General features: G+C 39.0%; 1 protein-coding gene and 1 long non-coding RNA gene across 12 annotated transcripts in view; one reads left to right on the top strand and one right to left on the bottom strand.

The window, feature by feature from the left end:
* Positions 1–26,566, bottom strand: part of SPIDR (scaffold protein involved in DNA repair) — a 195,817-nt gene that overhangs the window by 49,170 nt on the left and 120,081 nt on the right. For both annotated transcript variants that reach the window (XR_008429959.1, XM_053938390.1), the window contains exons 9-10: positions 19,299–19,509; positions 17,228–17,478 (exon numbers count right to left, since the gene is read on the bottom strand). Coding sequence is in view for 1 of the 2 variants with exons in the window: in XM_053938390.1 (XP_053794365.1) it covers positions 17,228–17,478; positions 19,299–19,509 (462 nt within the window). In the remaining variant the exon portion in view is untranslated. The remainder of the gene's footprint in view (positions 1–17,227; positions 17,479–19,298; positions 19,510–26,566) is intronic.
* Positions 567–23,457, top strand: LOC128785657 (uncharacterized). 10 transcript variants are annotated; one of them, XR_008429967.1, is made up of 5 exons: positions 1,682–1,862; positions 2,967–3,077; positions 4,828–4,893; positions 19,243–19,353; positions 23,121–23,457. It is a non-coding gene; the product is annotated as an uncharacterized LOC128785657 (long non-coding RNA). The 10 variants fall into 10 exon arrangements; XR_008429977.1 differs by lacking the exons at positions 4,828–4,893; positions 19,243–19,353; positions 23,121–23,457 and adding exons at positions 567–615; positions 3,470–4,315 and having other exon boundaries at positions 1,768–1,862; XR_008429971.1 differs by lacking the exons at positions 4,828–4,893; positions 19,243–19,353; positions 23,121–23,457 and adding exons at positions 1,212–1,235; positions 3,470–4,315 and having other exon boundaries at positions 1,768–1,862.

Here is a 26,566-nt window from a genome sequence, read left to right as displayed (position 1 = left end):
TTGCCAGTGGTTTGTATCAACTTAAGAGAGTAACATGGAGAGATGTGTTTCTAAAGCAGGAAAATCCCAGCAACCCACAAACTTCAACAATGAAGGCATATACAACCTCTAAGAGAGGAGATGGGACAAAAAGGAAGCAGGGCCAAATCTTGGATCAATCCACTATGAAAAAATGGCTAAACTGGTGTTTGAAGAATTTCTTGACAAAGATGGCAATGTCCAGTTGCCCCCTCCCTCCACCCCCCCTTAAGTAACAGATAGTTGCACCCAACTAAAACCACCTTTGTTTAAATACACAGTTTCTCCTCCCTCATTATCAGGTTAGAATTAATGATTATCTGATTAATTAATTGTTACTCAATTACCACCTAATCCAATCCTCATCAAGGTATCCTAGGCACACCTTTACAACCACAATAAATAAGATGAATGTTCATCTCCTCCTCTTCTTTTCCCACATCTCCTTTTCTATGCTCCCTTTCCCACTCCCCACAGATGAACACATTCTGGGATTTATTTTCCTGTATGAGATCCAAGAATCAGAGTGTTCTCTCTATGTTTTCCCCACAGGGTGAATAGGAGATGCTGGTCCCAAGCCTCTGGTCTCACCTTGGGGTGAGTGCCAGTGACTCCTGCAGTGTTGCAGTTCTAGCAGAACTCCTTAAAACGTGGTCCCGCATTGCCCAGCATTCCTTGATTTTCTTCCCTCCTCCAATGCTACTTTTTGGGGTTCTTTTTATTTCTGAGCTCCTTTCAGAGAAGCACTTCCTTAGCCCAACTCACTTTAATTGTTCAGAGAAAATTTTTATTCACCCTGAAAGAACAAAGTACTTTAAAAGTGAAACAATCAAAAGAAATACAAATTCCTGAATAAAATTCTAATCACTGCGCTGCCCTATTCCACATGCTCTGAAACTGATCTATACTGTATGCCATATGCCAAAATGATTTGTATATACTACTGACATGTTTCATGTTCCCTGCAATGTTTGGAATACCACATGGCATGGGGTGCAAGAAGATAAGATCATTTATGTAAGCAAAATATGACCTTACAAGTGTGTAAATCCCTCATGTGCGTATGCAGGAGAAATAGCTGTGAGTACCAGTACTACTTGTATGTGCAATTATTTGCTTTACATGCCACATCAATTCTGCAAACAAGTTGTAACTATTTAGCAATATTCATCTCTTTCTATCGTATAACACCGAGCAGGGGAAAGAGACAGAGAAAGGTAAGACTTCAAAGTCCCTTAATAAATACATACTGGCTGCAAACTAGTATAGAGATGTTGAGTTTGTGCTGTGAAAACAGAAATTCATGGCTGATAAAACATCAGAAAATGGAAAGAGCAGCCTGATCCAAAAAATCAAAAGTGCAACAAGCTGTGCTGCTCTGGGAGAAAAACATGGGCCTAGAAAGAGTAAACACAGAATTTATATGTAACATTCATTCATATAAACATATATATAAGCCCACACACATCCTAAGTTGTGTTCTTGTAGATTGGTTTTTTTTTTTTTTTTATAATTCACAAGCAGATATAGATAAAACTTACTAAACCTTCCTGTTTAGAATCCGAAGGTGATAAGGTTAAGTACTCTGAAATCAACAGATGACACATTCAGTTTTCAGTACACATATATATTCTGCAGAAACCCGGTATTACATCTCTTTTGAGTGTTTTGCACCTGTGCCTCTCAACATATGGTTAAAGAATGTTTTGGTTTTTTTGGTTTTTTTTTTTTTTTTTTTTGTATTAGCAGCTTGAACAGACCGGTACTGTTTGGATCAGGGGACATTTGAATCCCACTGCTGAGTAAGAAAAGAGGAATTCTGTCAGCCCCGGGTCAGGCTACAGGTAAGTGCCACCCACCTGTTGCTTCACACATATGGAAAGTATCATGTGATGCCCTCATAGTGGAACAGTGGTTTATGGAACAGTGTGGTTAATACCCTGCTTGGGAGGATGGCTTGGGAACAGCTTTACTTCAGCTCTCTGTCCTGCATCTTGAAATATTTCCTGCTTGGGGTGGCATGAACCTCTCAGGCTGGAGGAGGAAAGTCTATCCTTTATCTCTCTCCCCCTCCTCCCTTTCCAACCCCAACTGTTTCCATGGTGGAGCCAGCTGCAGCCGCTGCCAAAGAAAACAAGGCATTTTCCCACCTCGAGGGCATTCCCCTCTGAACATCAAACTTCTACAGCAAACAATGGAGTTGAAAAAGCTTTGCAAATAAAAGGTCACAAGAATTTTTCATAGTGGAAAAATATCAGGCTACCTACAGGCAGGGGTTGCTTCCAGCTCACAAACACTACACATGGTTTCAAACACACTTGGCCGTGAGCTGAACTAGTCTTTGCTGAGACATTGCATGGTCCCAGTGATGTAACTTGAATTAATTCTCCCTCAAGCTATTTTGTAACCACCTTAATTGTCAGGTCTTAAAAAGAAGAGATTTTCAGTTCTTTGGGAAGGGAGTGCATTTACATGCTGTAAGAAGCCAGGCAAACTGGAGGGTGCTCAGAAATAGCAGGTCATACACTAAGCAGTGCACAAAGTAGGGGAAAGGAGAAAGGGCATGTGCTACTGGAGAGCTTCAGGGAGAGGAGCAGAGCATGTGATAAGCTGTTGATGGAGCTGAGCTTTGCAAGCTCTAGCCAAAGGACAAATGAGCAATGCAGAGAGCCCCTGGCTGCCAGAAGCTACTGAACCCACACTAGAGGCCTCCATGGAGACTTGGCAGCATGGGGTTCAGCAACAGCAGGAGCCACATGTTTTCTGGGCTCCTGCTCTATGCCTGCACATAGGCTCAGCCCTGCCAGCACAGCAGTCTCCCATGGGGTCACGTTTCCTCATGGTCACCCTGGCCCCCACCCAAACATCCCCTCTGCTCCATTCCCCTACACCACTGGCATTCCTGCCTTCTCCACAAGCACACTCTGGTGGTCTTCCCTCTCTTCCAGCTCTCAGAAGCAGAGGGGTTTGTCAGGAAGTGTGTGACACCCACTGAGTGCTGCTCCTAAGAAGATGAATAGAGAACTCTTAGTCTCTAGACCAAGAGCAGAAGATGAAAGGTAATTCAAGAAATCATTTGGTGGGAAAAATACCGGAAAAGGTATCACTGAACAAGTTTCTGTTACTAATCCCTAGCTAAACTAAAATTCCTTCAGATGAGCATAATGAAATAGTTTTACTGTGGGAAATTACCAGAGTTTAAATGTGCACCCCACGTATTTGGCATTCATCTCCTCCAGAATTCTGCATACAGGTAAGCCTCAGCAAAGACAGAAACTGTGATTATCTGCATTTTTCCGCATTGCTGGGGCAGTGGAGGAAGGGAGTGGCAGGCATGGGTTGAAGGTTCTGAGTGTTCAGAACTAATTATGCAGAAAATCAAAATTGTCATAATTTCATAATAAAAAGGGCTTGCTTTGGATTTCTTTTTAATTTTCCCACTTCCCTACAGGATAGTTTAGCAGAGACAAGCCAGGAGAGCCAGTGACTGGAAGAGTAGTTGAGTGCTTGCTCATTAAAAGAATTAACCCTACACATCTTTTACCAATCACCATCCTGCCAACTCCCATGGGAAGCTGCCCAACAAGACTATCACTCTCACTTACTGCCTACAGCTTCTCCCAAGGTTTCAACACCTTTCTGTACATTCATGCTTAACCTAAAGTGCCAGTATGGAAATGCTCCTCCAATCTTGCCTTCCCTCCTCCTTCCTCACTCAGAAAAGACTGGTCGGCCAACGTTTTCTTCGCAATAGGATGAAGAAAACCTGTGAGCCTGACCAATTGCAAGAAAAGACTCACACTAGAAGTACTGCTGAGAAGAAAACACGTCTGAGTTTTTAAATTTTAAATGTGGTGATTGAGAAAATGGGACTTAACTGGTGAAGGAAACTGGTAGTTAGAGGTCACTGATAACTGGGGGGTAGGGGCAAAGGGAGTAAGGGAGTAGTTCAGACATTGTCTGTCATTGGTACATAAAATGTTTCTATTTGACAGTTTTCCGTGTTAAACCATAAAGTGACAATTGGTTTATAGACACTGTAACTTTAATCTCAGCAGAGACCGTCAATTCAGACTAATCTGAAATCTTAACTCAGTACTTCAAAATAAAAACAGAAATGAAAAATTGTTACTGGTAAATAGCACCATATGAATAATCTTTTTTCCCCCCACTCTTTTTCCATAGGCACATGTACCAATTAGAACAGACTGCCTAGAAACCTTAACCAGGTTCATGCCCCATCGCACTGGGCACATGAGATATGCAGCAGTTTGCTTAGACTGCCCACATGCTTTTAGCAAACTTCAGCAGATGGATGGGAAAAAAAGTGTGTGTGTGAAGAACAATAGGCCATGTAGATAATCTGTAGAAATCACAGTTAATTTTTTCTGTTGTCTTATCTTTACCACAGTGAGTTGTACTATGTACAGATGGATTTCCAAAACACACCAACAAGGTCTCCAGTTCCAATACCTCCTTAAAGCTCCCTCTTCTTCAGCATCCATTCCATTTGTACATCTGATCCCCAAGGCAATAATTTCTTTTTTCAAGCAGGCAAAACAATTATTTCTCAGATATTAAATACACTAACACAATACAGACTCATACAGAGAGAGAAAATATGCATTAAATGTTTTGCAAAGGGGCCAAAGAAGGGAGTTTCTGGCAATTACTCAGCATAAGGAGTAAGGTATATGGTGAATAGATTAGATAAAATTAGTAGTTGTCAACCCAGTACTGCCTGATGACAGAAATTACAGTTTTATCTCTCTCTTATCCATGCCTCCCACATATCATGTGCCTCATTAGGATCCTATGGACAGAACACACAAGAAAAAGACAGTCCTCAAGCAATCAGAAAAATCCATCTAGAAAGTAAGTGAAAAAATCTCCTGCCAGATTTAGTAAAAATGATTTAACTTTGTTACAGGACCTAATTATGTACTGTCCTAGACTATGACAGCATTTGAGGAATGGGAAAATCCATGCTGTAACCAGGTGTCTTGCCACGGTTAAAAATGCCTCCTTGCCCTCAAACACATGTTCTTTGCATGTTGGAAAAACTAGCCATATAATAAAACCAAAAAATTAAAGACAACTGGCAACTGACTCTGGGAAAGGACTGGGCAGTCAGGATCTAGCTATGTTAAATTTGGCTTTGTATAGTTAGATGACACAGAAGTATGATCTTTGAGAAAGCACTAGAAACACCTTTGCCAAATGTTTGGAGGAGAAAGACGCTGCTTTTTAGGCTACACAGTCTATACAGTATCTGGTACAATGATCTGTGACCACAACACCCAAAGCTAGCAGCACGGTGCTGGTTGTCCCAGCCATCTTTGTGGGAAAACTTAGTTGGATAAAACTGCTTTTCCCAATTATCCACATTCCTCCAACTAAGTTCTTGTGCAGAGGTTTTCGTTTCAGTCACAAGAGCATGAGGAACAAATGAGCAAGGACCCTGAATGGCTGAACAGTAAGTCCAGAACAAGCCCAAGGGCCAGCGTGTGATGACTCCACATAGGTCATTTCCTTCTTCATAAAAAACCCTAACGCTTAGGAAACATTTAGCAGAATAGTAAAAATGATCCAAAATGTTTTCTATCAGATCATACCAAACAAGTTTCCAGCAGATTTAAAGAACGGTGCAAAACATTCCAGCACAATTTTGCTGGTTTGCATTACAAGGAAGAATGTGAGCACATCAAAGCTTGAATTTGCCGAGTAAGAAATTATTCCTCTGGCCCTCAAAAGACCAGCCGACTTTGAAATTAGAACGAACTGAGCCTTGACCACACTTGTAAAGGCAAAAGAGAACCAAATCACAGGCACGATCTGTAGGGAAAACCAGATACTGCCGACATAAGTTTTCCCACCTGTATTTTGAGGTTAAGGCTGTAGGCACTGAACACACATAATTGATGAGCTGCGCTTCCACAGCCTCCCAGGGCTTTCAAGAGCCCGTCGCATTTTTCTCAAGTGGATCATTAAGGGTGGTGTACCTAAATGGATGGGTGGAGGAAATTTATCTGAACAGAAGATTAGAAGTGATTCAATTTTGGGAGATAACCCGACTTTTTCTCTTGCTAAGACAATAGTTCAACCATGTGATTTTACACTGGCATGTGGGGCTACTCAGCAGTTTCACACACAGATTCTGTCGTGCAGATGTAAAAGAATAGCACTATAAAGCTTCTTTTTGTGAACCATAAAGGTATAATTCTGGCATGATGATCGCTGATGTAATCAACACTTTCATGAGGTTAGGCTTAAAGAGCCAAACAAAGCTTTTTACAGTGAACTTTTTGAATTCCCCTTGACTGAAAAGAGTTCATCACTGACAACTGGTGGGACTGTGACAAAGATAAGAGGAGTGGAAATTCATGCTCAGATCGTTTTACAATGGCGAAGGAATCTCTTCCCTCTGTAGAACATACTGCAAGTAGTGGCAAAAGACCTGGGAAGAAGAGGAATAGAGATGGTCTTCAGTACAATCTGCTTTCAGAAAAAGAAAACTACTTGAGAGGGAAATCAGTGCTGAAACTTTCCATTCCAAAGCTTTAACTATTAGCAGGACTAAATTATCTGGGAGAAGGCACTAAGTTCATTTGACACCTTCTACAGAAATGCAAAACAGAGTATAGACAAAATTTCCTACTTTTCCTTAGGTATCTCTGTTGTTGCCTGGATGAATGGAGGTGTCAGAATTGTAAGGGGAACACTGACTGACCAGAAAAGGAAATTGTCTTCTTGATGCAAATACCAGAGACCATGGTGTTTGTCATACTGGAGCTCTAAAAACAAAACTCTGTGCCTTCCTCATTCTCTTTTTCACAGTTGTATTTGCTATTTATTTTTAAATACCCTCCTGACTAACTAGCTTCCAGAAGAAGAGGGGGAAAAATCGTAAAAGCAAAAACTGGGAGTTTTCCATAGAAGGATAGCTGAGCCATCAATTTCTGTAGACTAAACCCTTAGGTCCAATTCACCCTGTGCTACTGCCAGCCACTTACATCATTCATAGCAAAAACCTGAACAGTCCAAACTGGTGTGTTCAAGACTTGCAAGAATGCCGCTTATTCACAATATATCCTAAAAGCTAAACACAAAATAATTTTAGCATCTGCATGGCTGCAGAGCATTATTTAAATAGAACAGTTCTTAAACAAGCAATACACCGTTTAAAGGTGCAAATCTCAGCATTTGCTACACTAAAAATTTTTATACAAAATCCTCTTGAATCCTGGAAAATTTGCTCGCTAGAAAGGTGCATGCTGTTCTAATATATATATCCTATGTCAGCACAAACAGCCTTCATGTAAACACGCAGCCGGGAGTACCATGAGTAACAACTCTGTTTCCATCAGAAGCCCTTTATCCTGCGTAAGAGGTCTGCACGCTAATAGATGTCCTAGGCTAATGCTAACTAGCTACAGCTGGCTCGCAGCTATAAAAAGCATTAATGAAAACATAAATACTAACTTCTCCACTTCCCTCAGCCCATACGTCAGGGCTGCGCAAAGGCAGCGCTTTCCAAGAGGTCTGTGTGAATGAACGGGCTGCTCTGAACCAGCTCGCTCTGGTTCCCCCGGCTTTGTTTACTGAACAGCGTGTGCAGAGACGCGCTGGGGGATGCAGGGGGAGAGACGCACACCACGTGTGCCCTCTGGCAACCCCGAGCCCTCGGCTTCCAGGGAAGGCTGGGATAAAGACAGGAAATGTCTGTTCACCAAGGGACTGACCCACGGACAGAAAAGTGTCAGTCTGCACTGAACACAGCTCGACTCTACCATATCTCCCTGTGTTTTGCTGAAATACCACTTTGCTGTGCTGCCACAGATTCGGTTACAATAAAAAACGCAGGCAGTGACATACACGGAATTTAGCAACACTTTATACCTGGGACTTCTGTGCACTCTCGAAACTTACTACAGTACTTAACGTTTTTATTGTGCCAAATACAAAACTAAATTACAGGGAAAAAAAAAAAAAAAAGGAAAGAGACAGGTTTATCCAGGACATATAGAGAAAAAGAAAAAAAAGCATGTATTTCTACTCCATGGAACTAAGGGTCGCAAATTGAGACCAAAACATCAGGATACTGAAGTGCTACAACAATCAGCAATTTGTATCAATCCACACCATGCACACATAAAATATTCATTATTGGCTATTGGACTGTTATCTGCTCTGTTAAAATGGTTTTATCATGAAAGCAGTTACTTGGCCACCATCTGCTTCTACAGATTTCAGCAGGTGACCTCAGACAGAGACAAGCCCTTCAAGGTGTTTGCAGGGAGGCCAGGCATGTTGGCTTGCTATCCAATATGCTAGGCTAACCACAAGCCTGAATCAATAAGTAAGAATAATTCCTAGCTTTTATTTTTCATTTTCATTTTTAGAATGGAAATCCGTTTACACACAAGGGGCTCTTAATCAAAAAAGTGTAGAAATATACAAAAGTACATTTATCTTAAAAAAAAAAAAAAAAGAAATCTTATTTCCAAATATCAGGATTCTTCTTTCTCATGGTTTTGTTCAATACATGACTTTTTAATTTCTTCTGATTTGCACTACCCAAACAACAACTGCAACCAGGCAGATCACCCCCAAATTCAGCAGAGATCAAACAAATCACAGAATGCAATCCATTTGTCTATGTAGGAGTTTCCTAAATCTAGCAGAGGTTATCCTATGAGGTGCAACCCTTGCAAGCATTTAAAAAGAAATTATCTGACTGCAATTCGTTGATTTGCTGAAGCTGCAACCACTAAGCCAGATGTGACACCTTTTTTTGCTTTGAATTCTCCCCGTTTTCCTTGTACATATAAGCTGATTTCCAACAGATTTCTTAAAAATCCACAGCCTTAGTAGAGTCCTTCCCACTTGCACTGCTGAAACATAAGCAGTCTGCGAGATACTGATTTTCCTAACTGTTCATGCATCCACTTCAAATACCTGTTTTCTCAAGATGTTATTGCTATGATTCTCCCTCAAACCCTGGCAGTCCAAATAAAAAAGGTGACTCAGATACACAGAAGCACCAAGGTATAGATGAGCTCCTAACCCAGATATTTTCAGGCATGACTAAACAGCCCAAGCTGCAGCAAGAAAGCTTTGGCAGTTTTCAGCTCCCTTGGAAAGGAAATATCCACTTACCATTAAGTTAAATAGAAATAAAGAAATTAAAAACACTTTTGGAAAGATTAGACACCGAGTGTCTTTGCTAACATTGTCTTCCACTTCCCACTGACATTATGTTAATATAGCCAGTTAATTTATAACTCCATATTGAAGATGTGACATAACTTGTTCCAATACAATTAATTTCATTGCACATTTTTCCTCATGTCAAACAGAATTTACAAATTTTGGCATTTGTTCAGAGGCAGTGGAAAATGCATAGTCTCATTGTTATAGGACAAAGACAAGAACATGTCATGACTAGATCATATTTGAATTTAATAGTGGGGAAAGCTGCTGCCTCAGAAAGGAAATCCACAGCTTCCAGCAGACCAGGTTATCCACAGCTCCATCCCACCTGCTTCTGAACACTTCCAGGGAGGAGTCATCCACAGTCTTTCTGGGCAACCTGTTTCAGTGTCTCAGCACCCTTACAGTAAAGAATTTTTTCCTAATATCTAATCCAAACCCACACTACTTCAGTTAAAGGTCACCCTCCCGTGTCCTATCACTACATGTCCTTGTAAAAAGTCCCTCTTCAGCATTCCTGCAAGGCCTCTTTATGTCCTGGAAGGCTGCTCTAAGTTCTTTCCTGGAGCTTTCTCTTCTCCAGGCTGAACAGCCCCAACCCTCTCAGCCTGTCAAATGTGAAACACCTCTGAAGTACACTTTGCATCCACTCCTAGCCTCAGGCATATGTAAAGCCTGTTGTCAGCACTGCAGTCAAACACACACCTCCAATCAAGTATCTAAATCCAGCGTGTTACAAAACCAATTTGAACAAATATCAGGCAGTGTGTATCAGTTAAATAATCCCTGTAGGACTAAAATTAAAAAATAACTAAATGTGTCTTAACTGCCAACCCACTAAAACCCTTATGCTGTGAACTTTAAGTCCATCCCAGGTCTTTGCTCATCACTTTTCCCATTTGAGGGGCATGTTCTTCTCCAAACCCTGTGAAGTGCCCTTTAGTTAAAGAGTGAGTTGAAGCATTAACTGAAATGAGATTGAGGATTTCAGCACAGCAGATCCCTACCCAGTGTGATGCTGCTGACTGCCTTTGGCTGTGAAAATGGAACAAAACCAGCAGCCACCAGTCAAGACTGGCATGTGAACATAAGATTACCTTGTTACATTTATAACTTACATACCAATTTTAAACCACAATGCTTACTGAAAGAACTAATTGTCTTCTCTGAGGAGCTTTGTTTTATTTGCATTGTTTGCTGTACCTTCATCTTTTGCCTTGTATAAAAGAAAGTGCAGAAGAGCTTAAAATATAGATTTCCAGGCCTATGTTTCAGCATTTTCATTGTCCCTTTCAAAGTCTGTCTTAATTAATAGAGCATACCCATAATCTGCACAGGACTGTGTATTCCTGACTCTTTGAGACTCAAGACTTCCTTTTCCCCAAAAGAGTATGCTTGTAATGCTTCTCCAAGGAGTATTGATCTGTTATATACAACAGAAGCTTTTACAAAGCTGATGACAGAAAGTTATTTCTAAGAATCTTCTATTTTGGAAAATTGCTATTACATAAAATCTGTGCTGATGTTTTTCTGCATGTGGACTACCTCTGCAGATACTTAAGGCTGTGCATACAAAGACTGTTTACTTGCCAAGTGGCAAAGAAATTTCGTGCAATATTCAGGTGATTAAATTTCTCTCCCAACTGTTAGCTCACCTCCACCCAGGCATTTATAACATTTATCACTGCTCAAGGTTCTTGCCTTTGGGTACGATGGTAGAAGGAAAACAAATTCCAGAGACACAATCTGACTTTTACAAAGGTTTCTGAGAGCTTCAGCAGAACTTTAACACTTCCTCCAGGAAGTGGTATAGTCAGTGAAATGTAGAGGTGTAAAACACACATGGAAGATATCTGCTCTCAGTTCCATCAACCACGTAACTTTCAGAGATACAAAACTTCAGGGGGAAGGTCAAAGCCAAGGGTAAGACTCCATACCTTTTATGTAGGCCATCTTACAATAATTCTTGACAAATAACAGGTGCTGGAAAATTACCATTCCTGTTTGAAACCACCCAATGTACAACAGCACATACTTTGATTGTGGCTCTAGGGCTGACAAATTATGTTTTGAAATAGCTTGCTTTTTTCTCCCTAGACTGGTCTCTACTGTAGGATAATGTACAGGGACCACATTACTCTTCCCATTCTAACCATTTACACAGTCCCCCCAAAACAACCAACTGGGTGCATACAGCCATGAAGCAAAGAGCAGTGGGAAATGAGGTCTTCAAGTGCAATAAAGCTTCCCCAGCTTCCTAAATCCCTGCATGTGATCATCAGAGGTGGGAGGTGAAATCGTAGGGTTACAAGGTAAGTGGTGGGGAACACACAGCCTTACATAATGATGCTTCTGTACCACTTTCCTGTCTCTCTGTGCTACTCAGGTATTTCTACCATTTCTCCATCATGGGGAATACATCAATTAGTAGAGCTACTCCTCCTTCTTGACCAAAAATGAAAGGCTTGGGGTGTGTCTGACTGCCTTCTGTGAGCACATGGGTGCTCTACTGATCAGTCTAAGCACTTGAGTATGGAGGAAATAAAGCAACCAGTGTCTCCTTTTTGCTAGATGCATACAGGAGCCTGCACACACAGTATTGGCCACGTAATAGTTGCTTTCTATTGCTGTCCGTTTGCTTTCCAAGGAGACTGAATCCCTGTCACACTTGTGGTCTGTGCTGGCTATTGTCTTCTTGAGCCTCTTTTCTGTACCAGCATTTTTTATCACCGCCCTGACATATTTTAGAACAACAGCAAATTGTTTAATTGCCTATTCCCAGCACAGGGACAAAAAACACTGGTGTACATTGAGGGGTCCTTTTTTTTTTCCATTTGTACAGAGTATATCAGATAAGAGTGCTTTCACCTTGCCCTTGGACAGAATAAGGTTATGTAAATATTTAGCACTGAAAAATAAACAGCAATGTCAAATTAACAAATTGTTGTACTACGGTGGCACTGGAAGTAGCCCAAGTTCCATCTAGTTGTCTGCAGCATCAGCAGGGAAAACAGACTTTCAGGGCTATCCAGACAACAGCATGGGGAATCTACAGTGTTAACTACATAAGACGATTAAAAGTATTAGTTGGACAGTGTGATACTAAAGCTATTTTTCCAAAAGTCTTTTGTCCTTACTCTCCGTTTTGGTGGCTCCAGTTTGAGAATTACAAATAGAGCAGGGTGGAGGCAAAAGGGAATAATCCAAGTGTCAGAGAGTCTTCACTGTGAGTAAAAAAAGAAAAAAAAAAAAAAAAAAGAGAGAGAGAGACTTCAAAGCAGCAACCAGTTACTAGAGCTGGAACCACAGCTATTAGGAGAACTATTATAAGTCTGTCAAGTAGCAATTAGACTACTTTGCAAGTATATTAAGAGCACATATCTTCACTTCGGAGGATTTGAAAAGGGGAAAAATAGAGAAACCTTTTAGTTTATGGAGTACTCTCTACTGCATTTCAGTTACTTATTTCCTGTTTATTTTCCACTTGAAAAATCACATCCCAGAAACATAATGTAATTTTTAAAAACTTGCATTTATGACCATTCCATTTGAAATGTTTTGTTGAAAAAAACACAAAAAACAAATGGAATGCTGTAAACAGATTTAAGTCAGCCACAAAAAACATTCTGACAGATGTTAGCATCTGTGAACATGGATCTTTCACGACAGTCCTTTCCAATCTGGGCTCTTTTAAATAAGAATACCTCCAGAGTTTTTGTTGTTGTTGTTGATTTCAATATACTTTATAAAACTTAAGGTATTTTTTCCATACCAGAGGGACAACTTTTCAATGTATTAATCCATTTCCTTGGAATGCTAGTTGCAGAATCTGACACACCATTTTAATTGTGCATGTTGCCAGACAGGTTTACCCATTGACTAGATTTGTACTAAGATAAACAGCAAAGATCACTGGATGAAGAAAAAGGGGGGGGTGGGGAGGAAATCCAACTAAGAAATTAATTAGTTCTACAGGATTATCACTTGCCAATAAAACTGTTTTACAAAGAATTACATATGAACAGACTACTCAGAAACTTGCAACGACTTGCTAGACCACAATGAATTACAGCAACCAACTATCATGTTTCTTTGGGCCTGCTCAGAAAGAGAAATGTGATTTTCCTCACTTCTATTTCTTCCAGCCACTCAAACAAATCCTCATCTCTTCTAAATATTTTGCTCCCCAAGGGTCCTGCTTGCATGGTGCCAGACCTTTCCACTGCTCTATGGTCTGGCAAATGGAAAACAAAATAAAGAGCAAAACTGAAAGAACTACGGATGACTAGTGCAGAAATGCAGATCACACTAATTTTTAAAGTAAATGTATGGTCTTTCTTTTGTTCTTGGAATAGAAAGCTATAGCAGTCTTTGTTCAGGTAGGAAATAGGTCGAAACATGCCAAAAGAAGTGAATGGAAAATTTGTCTAGTCACCCACAGATTTTAAAGCGTGGATTCACAGCTATAGCTAACATTGTTTTCTACCAGCAGTGGTTAGTTCTTCCTTCATGACAACACCCTTTTCTGTCCAGCCTCCTCACAGAAATCCTCCGAGTGCTCTGACTAGTTTAACTGCCTAATAGTCCTAAAAGTGCATCTATTTTAGTTACACTGACAACCACACACCCAGCCCTGTCCTTTAAGGCACAAAACTGACCAGCTCTATTTTTTACTAAACTCACGTGGCCTGCTCAAAACAAACAGATACTGGCAGGAGCAAAATCCAAATTATACACTGCTTTATCCCAGGAACACAAAGTACAAGGCCGACTCAGTGAGTCAGACACCTCTGCGCCAGTGAGCTCCTCAGGTTGACGGGAGTCTCTTTGGGATCCTCATATTTGTAAGCCAGGACATTTTCAGAAAAGAATCAAAACAACTGGGTTTAGACAAACATGTGTTGTGTCATTAACAAAAGTATCTCCCTGCCATCAGAGGGGAAAAGGCAGCAAAAAGTATGCCAGGAATGCTGAAAATGGGCAGACAGTCACAGCGAGTCATATTTTCTTCTGTTTTTTTTTTTTCCCCCAAGAAACTCCTTCAGCATGAAAAGTCCATTTGCAAGAGCAGTTAGTTACGGGGGAAAAGGCAAATATTTCAACAATAATACAGGGAATGTGGATCCAATTTATGGACAACAGAAGCCAGAGAACTCCTCAGTCTCTGCAAAGATTTCTCAGCATCCTTGGAAAATGCTTTGAATACTTCAGCTGAGCCAACTTCAACCCTTCAAACATACCCCTTTGTCCATCAGTAAAAGGCCAAATTCCACACGTGTATTTATGAACAATAAATGCTAGATGCATATAGGCAGCCCTGGAGTTTCTATGTTCACAAGTGTTAGTCTTAATCAATTAAATTAATCCATTTCCTTACAATCAAAACAGAGGTTTCTCCCACAATTTGCTACTCTCCTACTAGAAACTGGATGCCTTGAACCAAATGCATCACTTCCCCTACTCCACGTTTAATTTCATGCTTATTTTCAGCTTATTGTGGTGGGTTTTATACTTCCCTGTGACAACAGTATCTAGGTTATTGTGGAGTGCTATAAAAGAAGATATGCAATAGAACAGCCTGTTTACCTAATCAATTAGGTATTAATCTATCTTCATATATATTTAGAAATTTTTGTTTATGAAACAACAAATAATCTGACTCATCCTGCCTCATAAAATACAAACCTTGTTTTCCTGGCAGTTTTACTTCACAGAAAGAAGTTTAACAAGGAAAAACTAGGGGTTTATAGTTACCAAAGAATAAACCATCAGTTGGTTCAAAGGACTGCCAGAGGGCATTGGACCCTTTGCTTACTATCAGGTGACAGACACAGACATTTTTGGTAGAGGAGAAGTCTCAAGTGGATGTTTATCAGCCATGGAAATAGCAGCTGATAAAGCAGCAAGAGGTGTTTTTCATTCTTCAGTCTGTAAAAGAAGTGTTCCTTCTCGTCTTTGCAAACAAGAAAGTGGGTTGTTTTTTTTTGATTCAGGATCCAAAACACACTGATAGCTGTGAACAGCAACAAACAAGCTGTTTTCTGAGCCGAGACTTCTATGAAATTTGAGGAACTTTCAGAAGACCAGTTTAACAACTGCACATGAGAATCCCCAGCTACAGCATGTACACAGAAGCACCAAGCTCTCATTTTTTATTTTATTTCTATTTCATGTTTGACATAAGAAGTGCAATCCGAGATTTCTGTTTTCTTTCACCCCATACCTGTGAAGGGTGTGGGCTCAGGCGGGTTAACTACCTCAAACTGTGAGACTGCAAGTTGAGTGTACTTTTGGTTAAGAGTTGGAAATGAAAAAATCAGGTTGAATAACAGTCTGTCAGGTGCCCTGACATTTTATCAAATGTAGCCCTCTGGAAGAAAATCTACACTGAGGAGTACTGTCTTCAAAGCCACATATTGATGTGGGCTGTTAAACTACTTCTCTTCTTACTTTTTAAAAAATATGTATGTTTTATTAAGAATGAATTAAAGCAAAGAGTCCAGACAAAAAGATGTATCAATTACTTTTAAAAAAATAATGTTCAATGTAACTATTACATGTAAAAGAGCTCCAAAAAATGTCAGGCAGTTGATCATTACTTTTCTGTGGGTGATGACCGAGGTAGTATTTTAGGAAAGAATAATCTTCCTGAGTTCCTTCTGGAGGGATTTTATTGACCAATGAGTGCTGTAAATTACCCAGAGGCTTACAAGGTAGCAAGAATTGAGAGGATTCTAGTATTTCAAAAGCTCAAGAAGAAGGACCATTGAGGATACCACTGTCCACCTGCAGGGTGGCTTAGAGGAACTCAAATTCTTCAAAACTTTGAAGAAACCTTTCAAAGCCTATTGCAAATTACATATGGAGAGCTCTCAATAGGACCTGTTGAACTAATTGCACATCTCCATTCAAGTCCCAAACTCTGCAGGAAGAAATGTTTACTTAGGCCCTGAAAGACTGATCTTAGAACCTTAATACAAGCTCTTCCACTATAACTCAGTTTAATGCTCTTCCTGAGTTAAAAAAAAAAAAAAAAATCTGGTACATCTTACCTCTCAATATTTTAAGCCAACATGAACCAAAAGTTAGTGCAAAACCAAAGGAAGAAAATGCAATAACAGACACAGCCATCTCAGACCCAGGGTTGCTGAGAAAGACTAAAATCAGTCTTTGGTCTCAAACCTTGAGGATCACAAATGGAGAAGGAAAGTATTCAATGTTTCACTATTGGTCAGAAAAGAAAACAGTGTGCCATATCTTTTGTATTTAGGAAAACAAGGTCTAATTCTTGATTTCCTCCACTGTAAACAGAACAGTGTTAGGATGCAAAGACTAAAACAGAAGAGGCTAAAACAACTGGTTGAAAGCTGTGTGATCCATGGGGTTTGTGTGTAATGTTTCTGCACTGCTAGTTATGTTTTGACACCACATTTTTACTGCAGAGGGATCTTAACTGCTGTGGCCTCCAGATTTCCAGAAGTCAACAGGATCTTTTTCCAGTGACTTCACAATGGAAGTATACACCTATGTTTCTCTAATAGCATCTGTGCAAACTCCTCATTATAGAAAATCCTTTCATTTCTGTGTCTATGTATTTCTTTTTTGTCTCAAGAGACCATTGCATGATCATAACTTACTAGCAGAGCGTACTAGAGACTGAAATAGGCAAATGGGATGTAACAACAATTCTGTGAAACTCACGGAACAGTATATGATGATCTCAATTAACTTCTCATTAATTCATTTTCAATCTTCCTGTCATCTGTTGATGACATAAACTATAGACAGACCCTTCCCCTCTCTGGGCAGGACTACTTCTGTGTCACACTTTGTCTGTTACAGAACTACACCACGCCCATCAACTCAGCCTTCCTTGCTGAGTGTGCTTATTTCCCACGAACTGACAACCAAGAATGACATTTCGGAACTCATTCCTCTTTGGTTTCTCATGTATCACAGCCTCAACAAAAAAATTCCCATGCATCTCATTACTCACCTAACATTTGGTGGATCTGAATTCGTGACGGGTGCTGCACAAAGAGGCTTGTTTCCTTGAGTGTGGCTTCTGTATGCTTCTCTTGCAGGCAAACAGTACACCCTTTGGATAATGACTTGTACCTGCACTTCTCTCCATCCCACTGCTCCCTGGCTTTCCACCATTTCAAGCAGAGAATCATTAACTGCACTCAGTGCTAAGGGATGCCGTTTTGAATCACCGTTGTTATGGGTTTGTGGAGCACAAGGAACCTGGTGAAGGAAAACCCATTAAGAGAAACATTCCAGAGAACCTTGAAATTATGTAGAGCTAGAGAGGAAAATGCCATAATGAAAAATCAACTTGCAAGTGCAAAATCAGTTTTGAAATACTTACTGTTCCTAACGTAACTTACAGACTAGTGGCCAGTTATTTATTGTGTATTTTCAATAAACACTTAAGAGAGTTGCACACATGGGGTGCTCCTGCATTTAACTGGTGGTCTGGACTGAACTAACTCAGTCCCTGAGAGATGAAGGTGACAACAGCAGGAAAACAGAAATGATATTATCCCTTAGGATTCTTCCCCTTGAATGGAGTTTTATTTTTATTTCTTTGGTGTTCTGTTCCTTCCTCTTCTGAAAAAAGGGTAAAATTCATCTTGAATCTTTCTGGACTTTTAAACAAAGTTGGAAATGAACAGGTCTCTAGTTTTATAGACTAATAAGCTAGTCCTCAGACTTACACAGTTCAATGGAAAATATTTCAGTGTAAAAGAATTGTATGATTTATGAAAATTACAAAACTTTTAAAGCAAAAACTTTATTTTTCCACTACTTTCAAAACATATTTTATTAATAAAACCTTCCAAACTTGCAAAATAAATTTCATGAATACTACAGTTTGCCTTAATCTAAATGAGAAATGTAATTTATCTTAATTTTAAAATAAATCTCTCTCGATAAAGACTGTATGCAAGCATAGACTAGCATGGTCTATATCTATAGGCCTCTTTGCAGCATAAGCCAAATTTCTGTTTTCACAATGAAACCAGTTTTTATAAAAAGCTGTGTGCGAAGAAAGGTTTTCAGAGTATCACCGACTGTGCCATAAGTATTATGCACCAATAAAGAAGGAGAATTTGCAGTATTTAAAAGAAAATTGTGGTACGACACTACCTTTTGTCTACAAAGTGGTTGCAATAAAACTTGTCTACCAAGTTTTAAATGAAGTGCTTTGTTTGTTAGGAGCCATGAGGGGAACAAGTAAATTGTTCTGGTTTTCAAATACCACCATAGAAGCTTTTTACAAGTTAGAGTTGAAGTAAGAAATTCAATTAGGATTTGAGTTATGTAACTTTTTAATTCCCAAGCCTATAATGGGAATTATATATAAAGCAAACAGAAATTGTTGACACTCATGGTTCTTCAAACTTGAAGGGCCAGACTTCTCAAATATTAAGAATCATTTAGGTAGCCAATATAAAGCTTTTACAAGAGCCTTACTTTCAGAAAGTGCTGGCACACACTATGAAGAAAACAAATCTTTTAAAATACCTCAGCTTGTACAACCACAGCTACAGAAATGCAGAGTCAGTAGTCATTTTAATACAAATAAAGTCAAAATAGGAAAACAAACTGAAGGGGTGGGAATCTGGGGTGATGTTATCAATTGATGCTTTAAAGAAAGGATAGGATCAATAAGCAAATGAGTTAAGACGTAGGAATAGGGAAAAGAAATATTTATTTTAAATAGAATCTTGAGTGAGTTAGAAGAAAACAGCTATTTTTTAGCTATTCAGGTATAAAGAATAAGAGAAAAATCAATAAAAAAACTGACTTATTATTACTATTTAGCACAGTAGTGAGATTTCAGCAAAATAACCTCACAGCAGTTCAGCATTTTGATGGACCAAAAGCCTCCACTAAGAAAATATTATTAAAGTAAACACTACATATTATTCAGCTTTGACTAAATGAAAGGGGAAACCAAACAGGTCAGTAATTTAGAATTTTTGTTTTTCTTATGATTTCCAGACATCTGCTCACCAACTTCTTACCAAGTGCTTAATTGTGAACCAAATGGACCATACCTGATTGTCTGAAGATTCCTGGTGTAACTTATCATCAACGTCATCAAGTCTGAAGGTCTGTGCCAAAGATATAATATTCTTCCTGATAAGCATCTTTGTGAGACCATATGTCTTCTCTCTGGCTTCTGAATGTTCACTGAGTAGCACCTTCTGACTAAAGTAGGTGTTCATGATAACAGGAACATCTGTATTTTGGAGAAGCAGTTTTTGCCTGGAAAAAAAAAAACAATTTTAAGTGCCATCAAATCCATTACAAGTTAAATTACTGATAACCACCATTTAAAAATGTGTCTTGCATTGCATTTCTCTCCCCTTTTTTCTATAGTTACCACTAATACACAGCAGAGGTGTGTTATCCAATTTGCAAATTACCCACACAATCGATAGAGTCGGCTTGGATCAGCCGTCTTAGCTCAGGCATAGCCCTGGGCGCTTGGAGACCCACTGCATCCAGGGACAAGTTACACCTGGAAGCCAGCTGAGCTGCCAAGCCCCATGAGCCCCATCTGGCTTCACACAAGTGCTACTTGGTGTCTCTGTGTTGTCAGCACAGAACCAAGAGCACCAGGACCCTCTGCATACAGTTAGTGGGGTAAAAGACATGAACAAAAAGACTGTTAAACCTGCTCCATGTTAATTCAGACCACCGATCCACTGGACTCAGCCTGACTCTTGCAGGACATTCCCCTCTGGTGAGTACTTCCCACCAACCCAAATCCATTCTCATACAGTTGGCAGCAAGCTGCTCCTTCCTCCTCTATTTTTCTAAAAGCAAAATCCTGTTTTTCTTACAATATGCTGTATATTATCTTGCCCGTGTGTTTGTCACTGTCATAAATGTGCTCTCCTAGATCCAGTTTTGGTTTCTAGTGCCAATGTAAATTCCCTAACAGCTCCACAAGCAGCAATTTCTTACCCACCAGATTAAGAGAATGTTTGCAGAATCTCAAAACACACAATAATTTCATGCCAAAGCATGTAGCTGATGTTGGGTTTTTCTTATGCTGGTATCACAATCGCACATTAAGAAGTACGCTTTTTATACTCACAGGACACACGTCTAATGAAGTCAGCTAACAAAACCAACCAGTAATCTCATTTCCTACAGACCATCAAAACAGACCAAAATCCACTTGGTGACTTTACCAGTCTGTATTTTTCTTCTATTAGATTTTTATCACCTAGGCACCAAACAACACCTCCTGCCTCGGCAGCAAAGCTGTGCTGACCTGAATTCAGAACTTCAGTCTCTAGACTGCTCAGCAGTTATATTATGGAGATTAAGCAAGTTTCCACATCTGTGATATTGTTTCTCAAAATGTAACCATACAGAGTTAAAAAGCAAAATGAAACAATGAAACACTCAAATATATTACTTATTTCTGATCTCAGTCCATACAAGATCTTCATCATGGTCTGTTTTACAACAGACTCCTTAACTCTTTAGAAAGAGGATAGCTAAAGGGAGATTGATGTACTCATATTCTCAAAGGCATAGGAAGAGTTGCAGCAAGTTTTATATATAATCTCTGTTATTTTATAATTAAGAAAATAAAACAACAGCCAGATGATCTCTGCCTTCTGGGAAAAAAGGATACATTTAAATATAAATTATGAACGAGATGTATTGCTTCTACTGTGAACACTCACAGAAGTTATTATTTGAAACAGAAAATTCATGAAAAATTACAGCATAAAACTAAGTCCTGATCTTCACTACAAAGAAGCCTTATTGTGATCTGTGAGCTCCCCAGATTTAGGAGAGTGTTGGAATCCTGGATGCTGAGAGTTTTGAACTTTCCGTGCTGAAAGGAACAGACTCACAAGAGAGCACTGTATTTGACTTAAGGCTGTAGAGAAGACTTCCAAAATTAACTAATAGCGCTAAGATTACAGGTGTGTATTTAGTTAGAAGTGTGTAATATCACAGTAGAAAACTTAGAGTTTGGGGTTTTAGAATATAGAAATAAATATGAAACAAGATAGAAGTTTAAAAACAGAGGCAAGTTATTCTTCTTTGCCTTCTTCTTCCTTCTTCTTCATGAGTTTAGGTGATGTTTTGTAATTAGACAAAAAAGTCCGCATTGTGGGTTTTGAAGGATCACTTATTAAGTTAAAAAAAGAAAATAATCTAAGTGTCATTTCTCAATTAAGTAGTTTAGTTTAAAAAGATCTTATAACAAGAGGTAACTAACCTTTTTATACCTTACTAATGAAAGACTACAGAACTCACGGCTATGAGACTGTTTCACTAATAAGAAATAATAAACACCTAAGTCCAAACATAAAATACCACCTCAAGTGCCTTCAATCCCAACCTCAACAAAAGTAGAAAAAAAAAGCAAAAAACCCACAGGGGAGCAGTAATTAATCTCTAAGGGACACCTAGTCCCTTGACTTCAGATACATTTGCTAACAAAGCTCCCAGTTTAGAGCATGAAAATAGCTCACAAGGCTGCCAAACTGACATTGCCTGATAATTTTCTGCATTACAGGATAAAAACTGAGGAATTAGCTTGGTCAGCAAACTGAGACTCTCTGATTTTATGAGATTTTTCAACTGTTACTTATCCACTTTTTTCTAGAGAAAGAAATGTATATAAAATTTACTACAGATCTCGGAACAGTTTCGACTGTCTTTATAGGCAGATGTGTAATGAAAATTTTAGCACCTTCTTTCTTGAGATGTCTGTGTTCAGATCCAAAGTAAACAGGAAATCTTTCTGAACACGAGACCATTACGTCACCCGTGTCAGAAGAATGTTTGCTTGATCTAAAACATCTCATTCTCTAAAAAAAACCACTGACGTTAGTAGCAAATCATTTGCAGAAACTTTGAGGTTTATGGTTTTATTTTTATTTTCCTGAGCAGACATGTGATCAGGTTTTTTCGTTCTTTTTAAAGGCAGGTAGGTTTTACCAATACCCAAATGACGTGTACCTTGGTTTTGCCATGCTTATGCATTCCATGTCTCGAGTACCTTTATAATCGCCAAGAGCTTTCCCAGTGAAGTACTCATTATTTCATCATATCTTTACATGGGTAACGCATGAACTACTGGCTGCTTGGTATTTCCACAAAGCAAAAATGGGGATAATATATATATATATATATATTTTTAAATATATATTTTATATATATATATATAAATTTTTATATATATATATATATATAAAAGCATGAGAAGGCTCTCATTTCTTAAATGCAATTTGTTCACTAAAAACACTCTCCTGAAGAAATAGTTTGTTTTAGACCTGCATAGATATGCACAGACTTAGCAGTAATTCTTCAGTTACATCAGAGGAATATTCACATACATCTACTTAAGTCTTCCCTATTTCTCAATGGACAGATACCTCACAATGAAAAGAACCAGGAATAAATAGAAATTAATCCCAATGGAAATGAAAGAAATAAGAAAAAATTAATATGCTCACTATTTTGTGTACAGGTAGATGGCTAAATGGAAATATTTTATACATCTACGTACATCAAGAAAACATAAAATTATTTATATTTTGCATACAATATATAGAATAATTGTATTGTTTATTTACAGTATTACCAAGTTGTATATATATTCTTCAATACAAGAATAGAATTATTAAAATAATGTCAATTAATTGAATGAAAACTCTTTTCCCAGAAATTCTTTCTAGTACTGCTCAGCAAAAGCAAGCTCTGTGGAATGGGAACTTTGACTGTCATTATGGCAGAGATCTCTGCATCATCATTGCATATTGTTCATACTGTTCTTTGCAACAAAGGCAATTGTGTTACAGACACATATATACCCTAAATTTTTTTTGTCTGTTTGAAAGGTACACACCGGGGCAAAGACAGCCTATCATGCTGGAAGAATAGTGAAAAGAAAAATCACTTCCCCAGGCAATTCCCACAGGTGTTGTCCCTGTGCCTGAGACGCCATAATTGATCACCTCAACTTCAAGCATCTGTTCCAGCTGCAGATTCTCTATACCTAGAAGCAGCCTTACTCTAGAATACAGAATACACTGCAGCATCCTCTTACACATAAAGTGTTAAACGGGCATTGCAAGTCTTCTGTGGCCTCTCTTATATTGCTTCTTTTCTATCTGCTTCATAATAGTTTAAAAAGCTAGTTTTCAAAGAATGAGAGACATCATCTCATTCAGCTAATCCAAAGACAATGGAAAAAAATTAAAGCTCAGTACAGATCATAAGCCTCTCTGAAACAATCTCTTCTCCTCTCTGATTTTTTTCTTGCTCAGCAAAGTATTATTTAAAAGTTGGATTGACTTCCTTAATAACGGCCTTTAGACCTTTGTAATGACCTGAAGTAGAGACTGGGAACTTTTAATACTACAGGGCATTTTTTTTCCTGGTATGTAGAGAATCAGCAATTGCCGTAACTGGTCACATGCTAAAGGAGCATGAGGCAATACTGGTTTTTTTTTTTTTTTTTTTTAGCATTAGCTTGCTTCTCTGTCCAAGAACGTAGCTTGCTTTTTCTCTTCCTCTCTCCTGTGATGGAGGCTATCTGGCCAAGTAGGCAGGAGACGTTCTTGCCTACTTCTACGTTAATTGTGGTCTGTCCCCATCCTTGACGCAAAACGCAACAGAGCGTACAGCATGGCACTGGGTAAAGGACCTGACATTTCCATTTGAGGCAGGGTCTTAATCCTGGGGCCAAACAATCAGCAGGTTTGCACTGTGGTCTGCCCTGCACATCCCATCCACAGCCAGCAAGGAGTTGTGACTCCACAGCAGCAGCGAGCTCACAAACCACACGCTTCCGCTCAGTTCTGCTGACATCAAACGGCAGTGCTGGTTCATGAACTCAAGAAGACTCCGGATCACTTTAAATTAGAGTACATATTTTTTTGTTCACTCTGGGTATTTTACTGGGCTTTTGTTTTTTGCTGGGTTTTTTCTTTTCCTTTACAAAGTGTACAATGCCTAGAGTGTTTTTTTGAAGAGTAGACTGCATTAAATGAACACTCTTACAACTTGCACTGTAATTATGAAACAGGCTATTCTCAAGTTTCAGAACAATGATTTCTGCATAAAGCAGGTTTAACTTCCATCAAGTAGCACAGCAGTAATACATGTAGAACAAGAGCGTGCCAGAGCCTTACACTGTTGCCCAGAAGTATGAGGAATCATTCCCCATAGGAATAACATATAGGGCCTATTCCTGACTTCCTAGGATCACTTGTTTTATCCAATGTAGAGGGAAGTTGCTCATGCTGCCTCTTGCTTAGGGTTGCATGGCACTTGCAATGTTTTTCTGTGAAATGTCCAAGAAATGCCTGAGCACTGAGCTAATGATAATAATTAAAAAACAAATCCTCCCAAAACCCCAAAAAAACTTAAGTTCGGACAAATCTCAGCCCACCTATTACCCAAGGACAGTAACTATCTTCTCAGTATATGTCCCAAGTCAACAAGCCATTTGTGACAGACCTGCTTTCTGCCATTCCTAGAGATTGCCCAAACACAGAATTTTCATCCATGAGTGAGTAATCTCACCACTTGTGTGTGAGCCTCCATCAGTGTCATTTACTGCCGCCGCAACGCTGCATGGACACTGCAACTCTGAGTTCACCCTTTCACGGTACAAAACTTCTTCCCATGCCCCAGCGTCAAAGACAGAAAACAAAAATCATTTGGTATCTCTTTCTTTGAAATTATCTTATTCAAAGCAATGGATTATTGTAGTACAAGTTCCCAAGGCTGATTGTACCCTTTTCCCTATGGAAAAGTAGCACTAACCATCCAGATCAATGTCCAGAGTCACATCTGGCAAATATACAATTCTCAGCTGTGTCAGGTTTCCAAAGAAATGTGGCTTTGACACTTCAGAATAGCAGGTCTGCAGAAGATGTAACAATAAAAAGCTAAAATTTCCACTTTTAAAGTATGATGCATTTTATTTGTGAATAGAATAGCTAGATACTCGTTTTGTCCTCTTACTGGAAAAATATTTTGTCTGAGGACTCATTCCATGAATACAAGACATAAAGAAAAGAACATATAGCTGTTAAATATATAATTTGTTATAGCCCAATCTGTTACAATTTGTCACTGAACCTTAAGTACAAAGCAAACTAAGAAAATCAGTAAAACAACACAAGTAAGGAAAATAAATATTTTCTATTGCAGTGTAAGTTCTTTCTGCAAAATACTATTGTACTTTTCAACAAAATTACTTGTAAACCTCAGAAATCACTCCAGGAAGAAATTACAGTGCACAAAGCCAACATTTTTATCACTATATCATTTTACTAATTTCAGAGTAATCACATAAACTAACCACTGGCTTGCCATAGTGCTGCCTTTTGAAATCTGACACCCTGTAGCATGAAAAAAAAGTTGTATGGAAATGTTCACATTTAAGAAGAGCTCTGCTATAAAAAGCTTGTGGTTAACATTAAGCACTATTATACCACACACCCAGTGCTCTCACCTCTGCAGGGAGCTGCACTGTGTGCTAACTGAAGGGGATGTACAGGTCTTCTGAAGTAGGAAAGCACAGATGGATATCAAAGAAATCTCCACCTCCAGGAAATTACTGTAATACCAGGCTTTACCAAGACTGGAAAGCAGGGAAGTTTCTCAGAGCTCTCCAGCCACTTATTTTGGCTATGAAGAAAGCACCTGAATTTGCTAGCATTCTGGACCCAAATTCATCATGATAAGGCTTAACCTTTGGCACCACCAAAACATAAAATTCCACTCACAGGCTGTGATTACGTACGAACTGGCATGGAAATGATAGCTTGAGCTTACTGGGGTAATACTCCTGAGAGAATTCACTAAAAATCTACTCCAACGGGGATGCTGAGACTTTTTAACACCTAAGTCAGACACAAAACAATTGGTATTAAAAAACCTGTACACAATGAAGCATTAAATGGGAATGTTGCTTTAAAAACAGAACAAAAACATTTTCCCCCATGGTATGAGGGTGTTACAAGTAACAAGGGAGATATAAATATCATGGTTATCTTTTCATAATCAAGATGTTATGAAAGAATTCCAATCTGTGTGTTTACCCCATATATCAACTTGTGTCTGACTAGGCATGAGGTCATTATTCAGATGACTTCTTCCCTCTGTTTCCAGTGCTAAACTGCACGTAGGGTTTGAGGTGGCTGAGGGAGCCACCACAAAGTCCTGGGACATGCCGGAGGGATTCTGAAAGGCAAAAAAAAAAAGGAAGCAAGCAAACTGCAAAGTGACATCATGTTAAAACTTGTGGTGAGTGTTAGAGAGAACAAAAATG

This window comes from Vidua chalybeata, chromosome 1 (genome assembly GCF_026979565.1).
Source record: "Vidua chalybeata isolate OUT-0048 chromosome 1, bVidCha1 merged haplotype, whole genome shotgun sequence".
Classification (NCBI taxonomy): Eukaryota; Metazoa; Chordata; class Aves; order Passeriformes; family Viduidae; genus Vidua; species Vidua chalybeata.
Note: the sequence above shows the minus strand (reverse complement) of the source record. Positions and strands in the feature narration are given on the sequence as shown.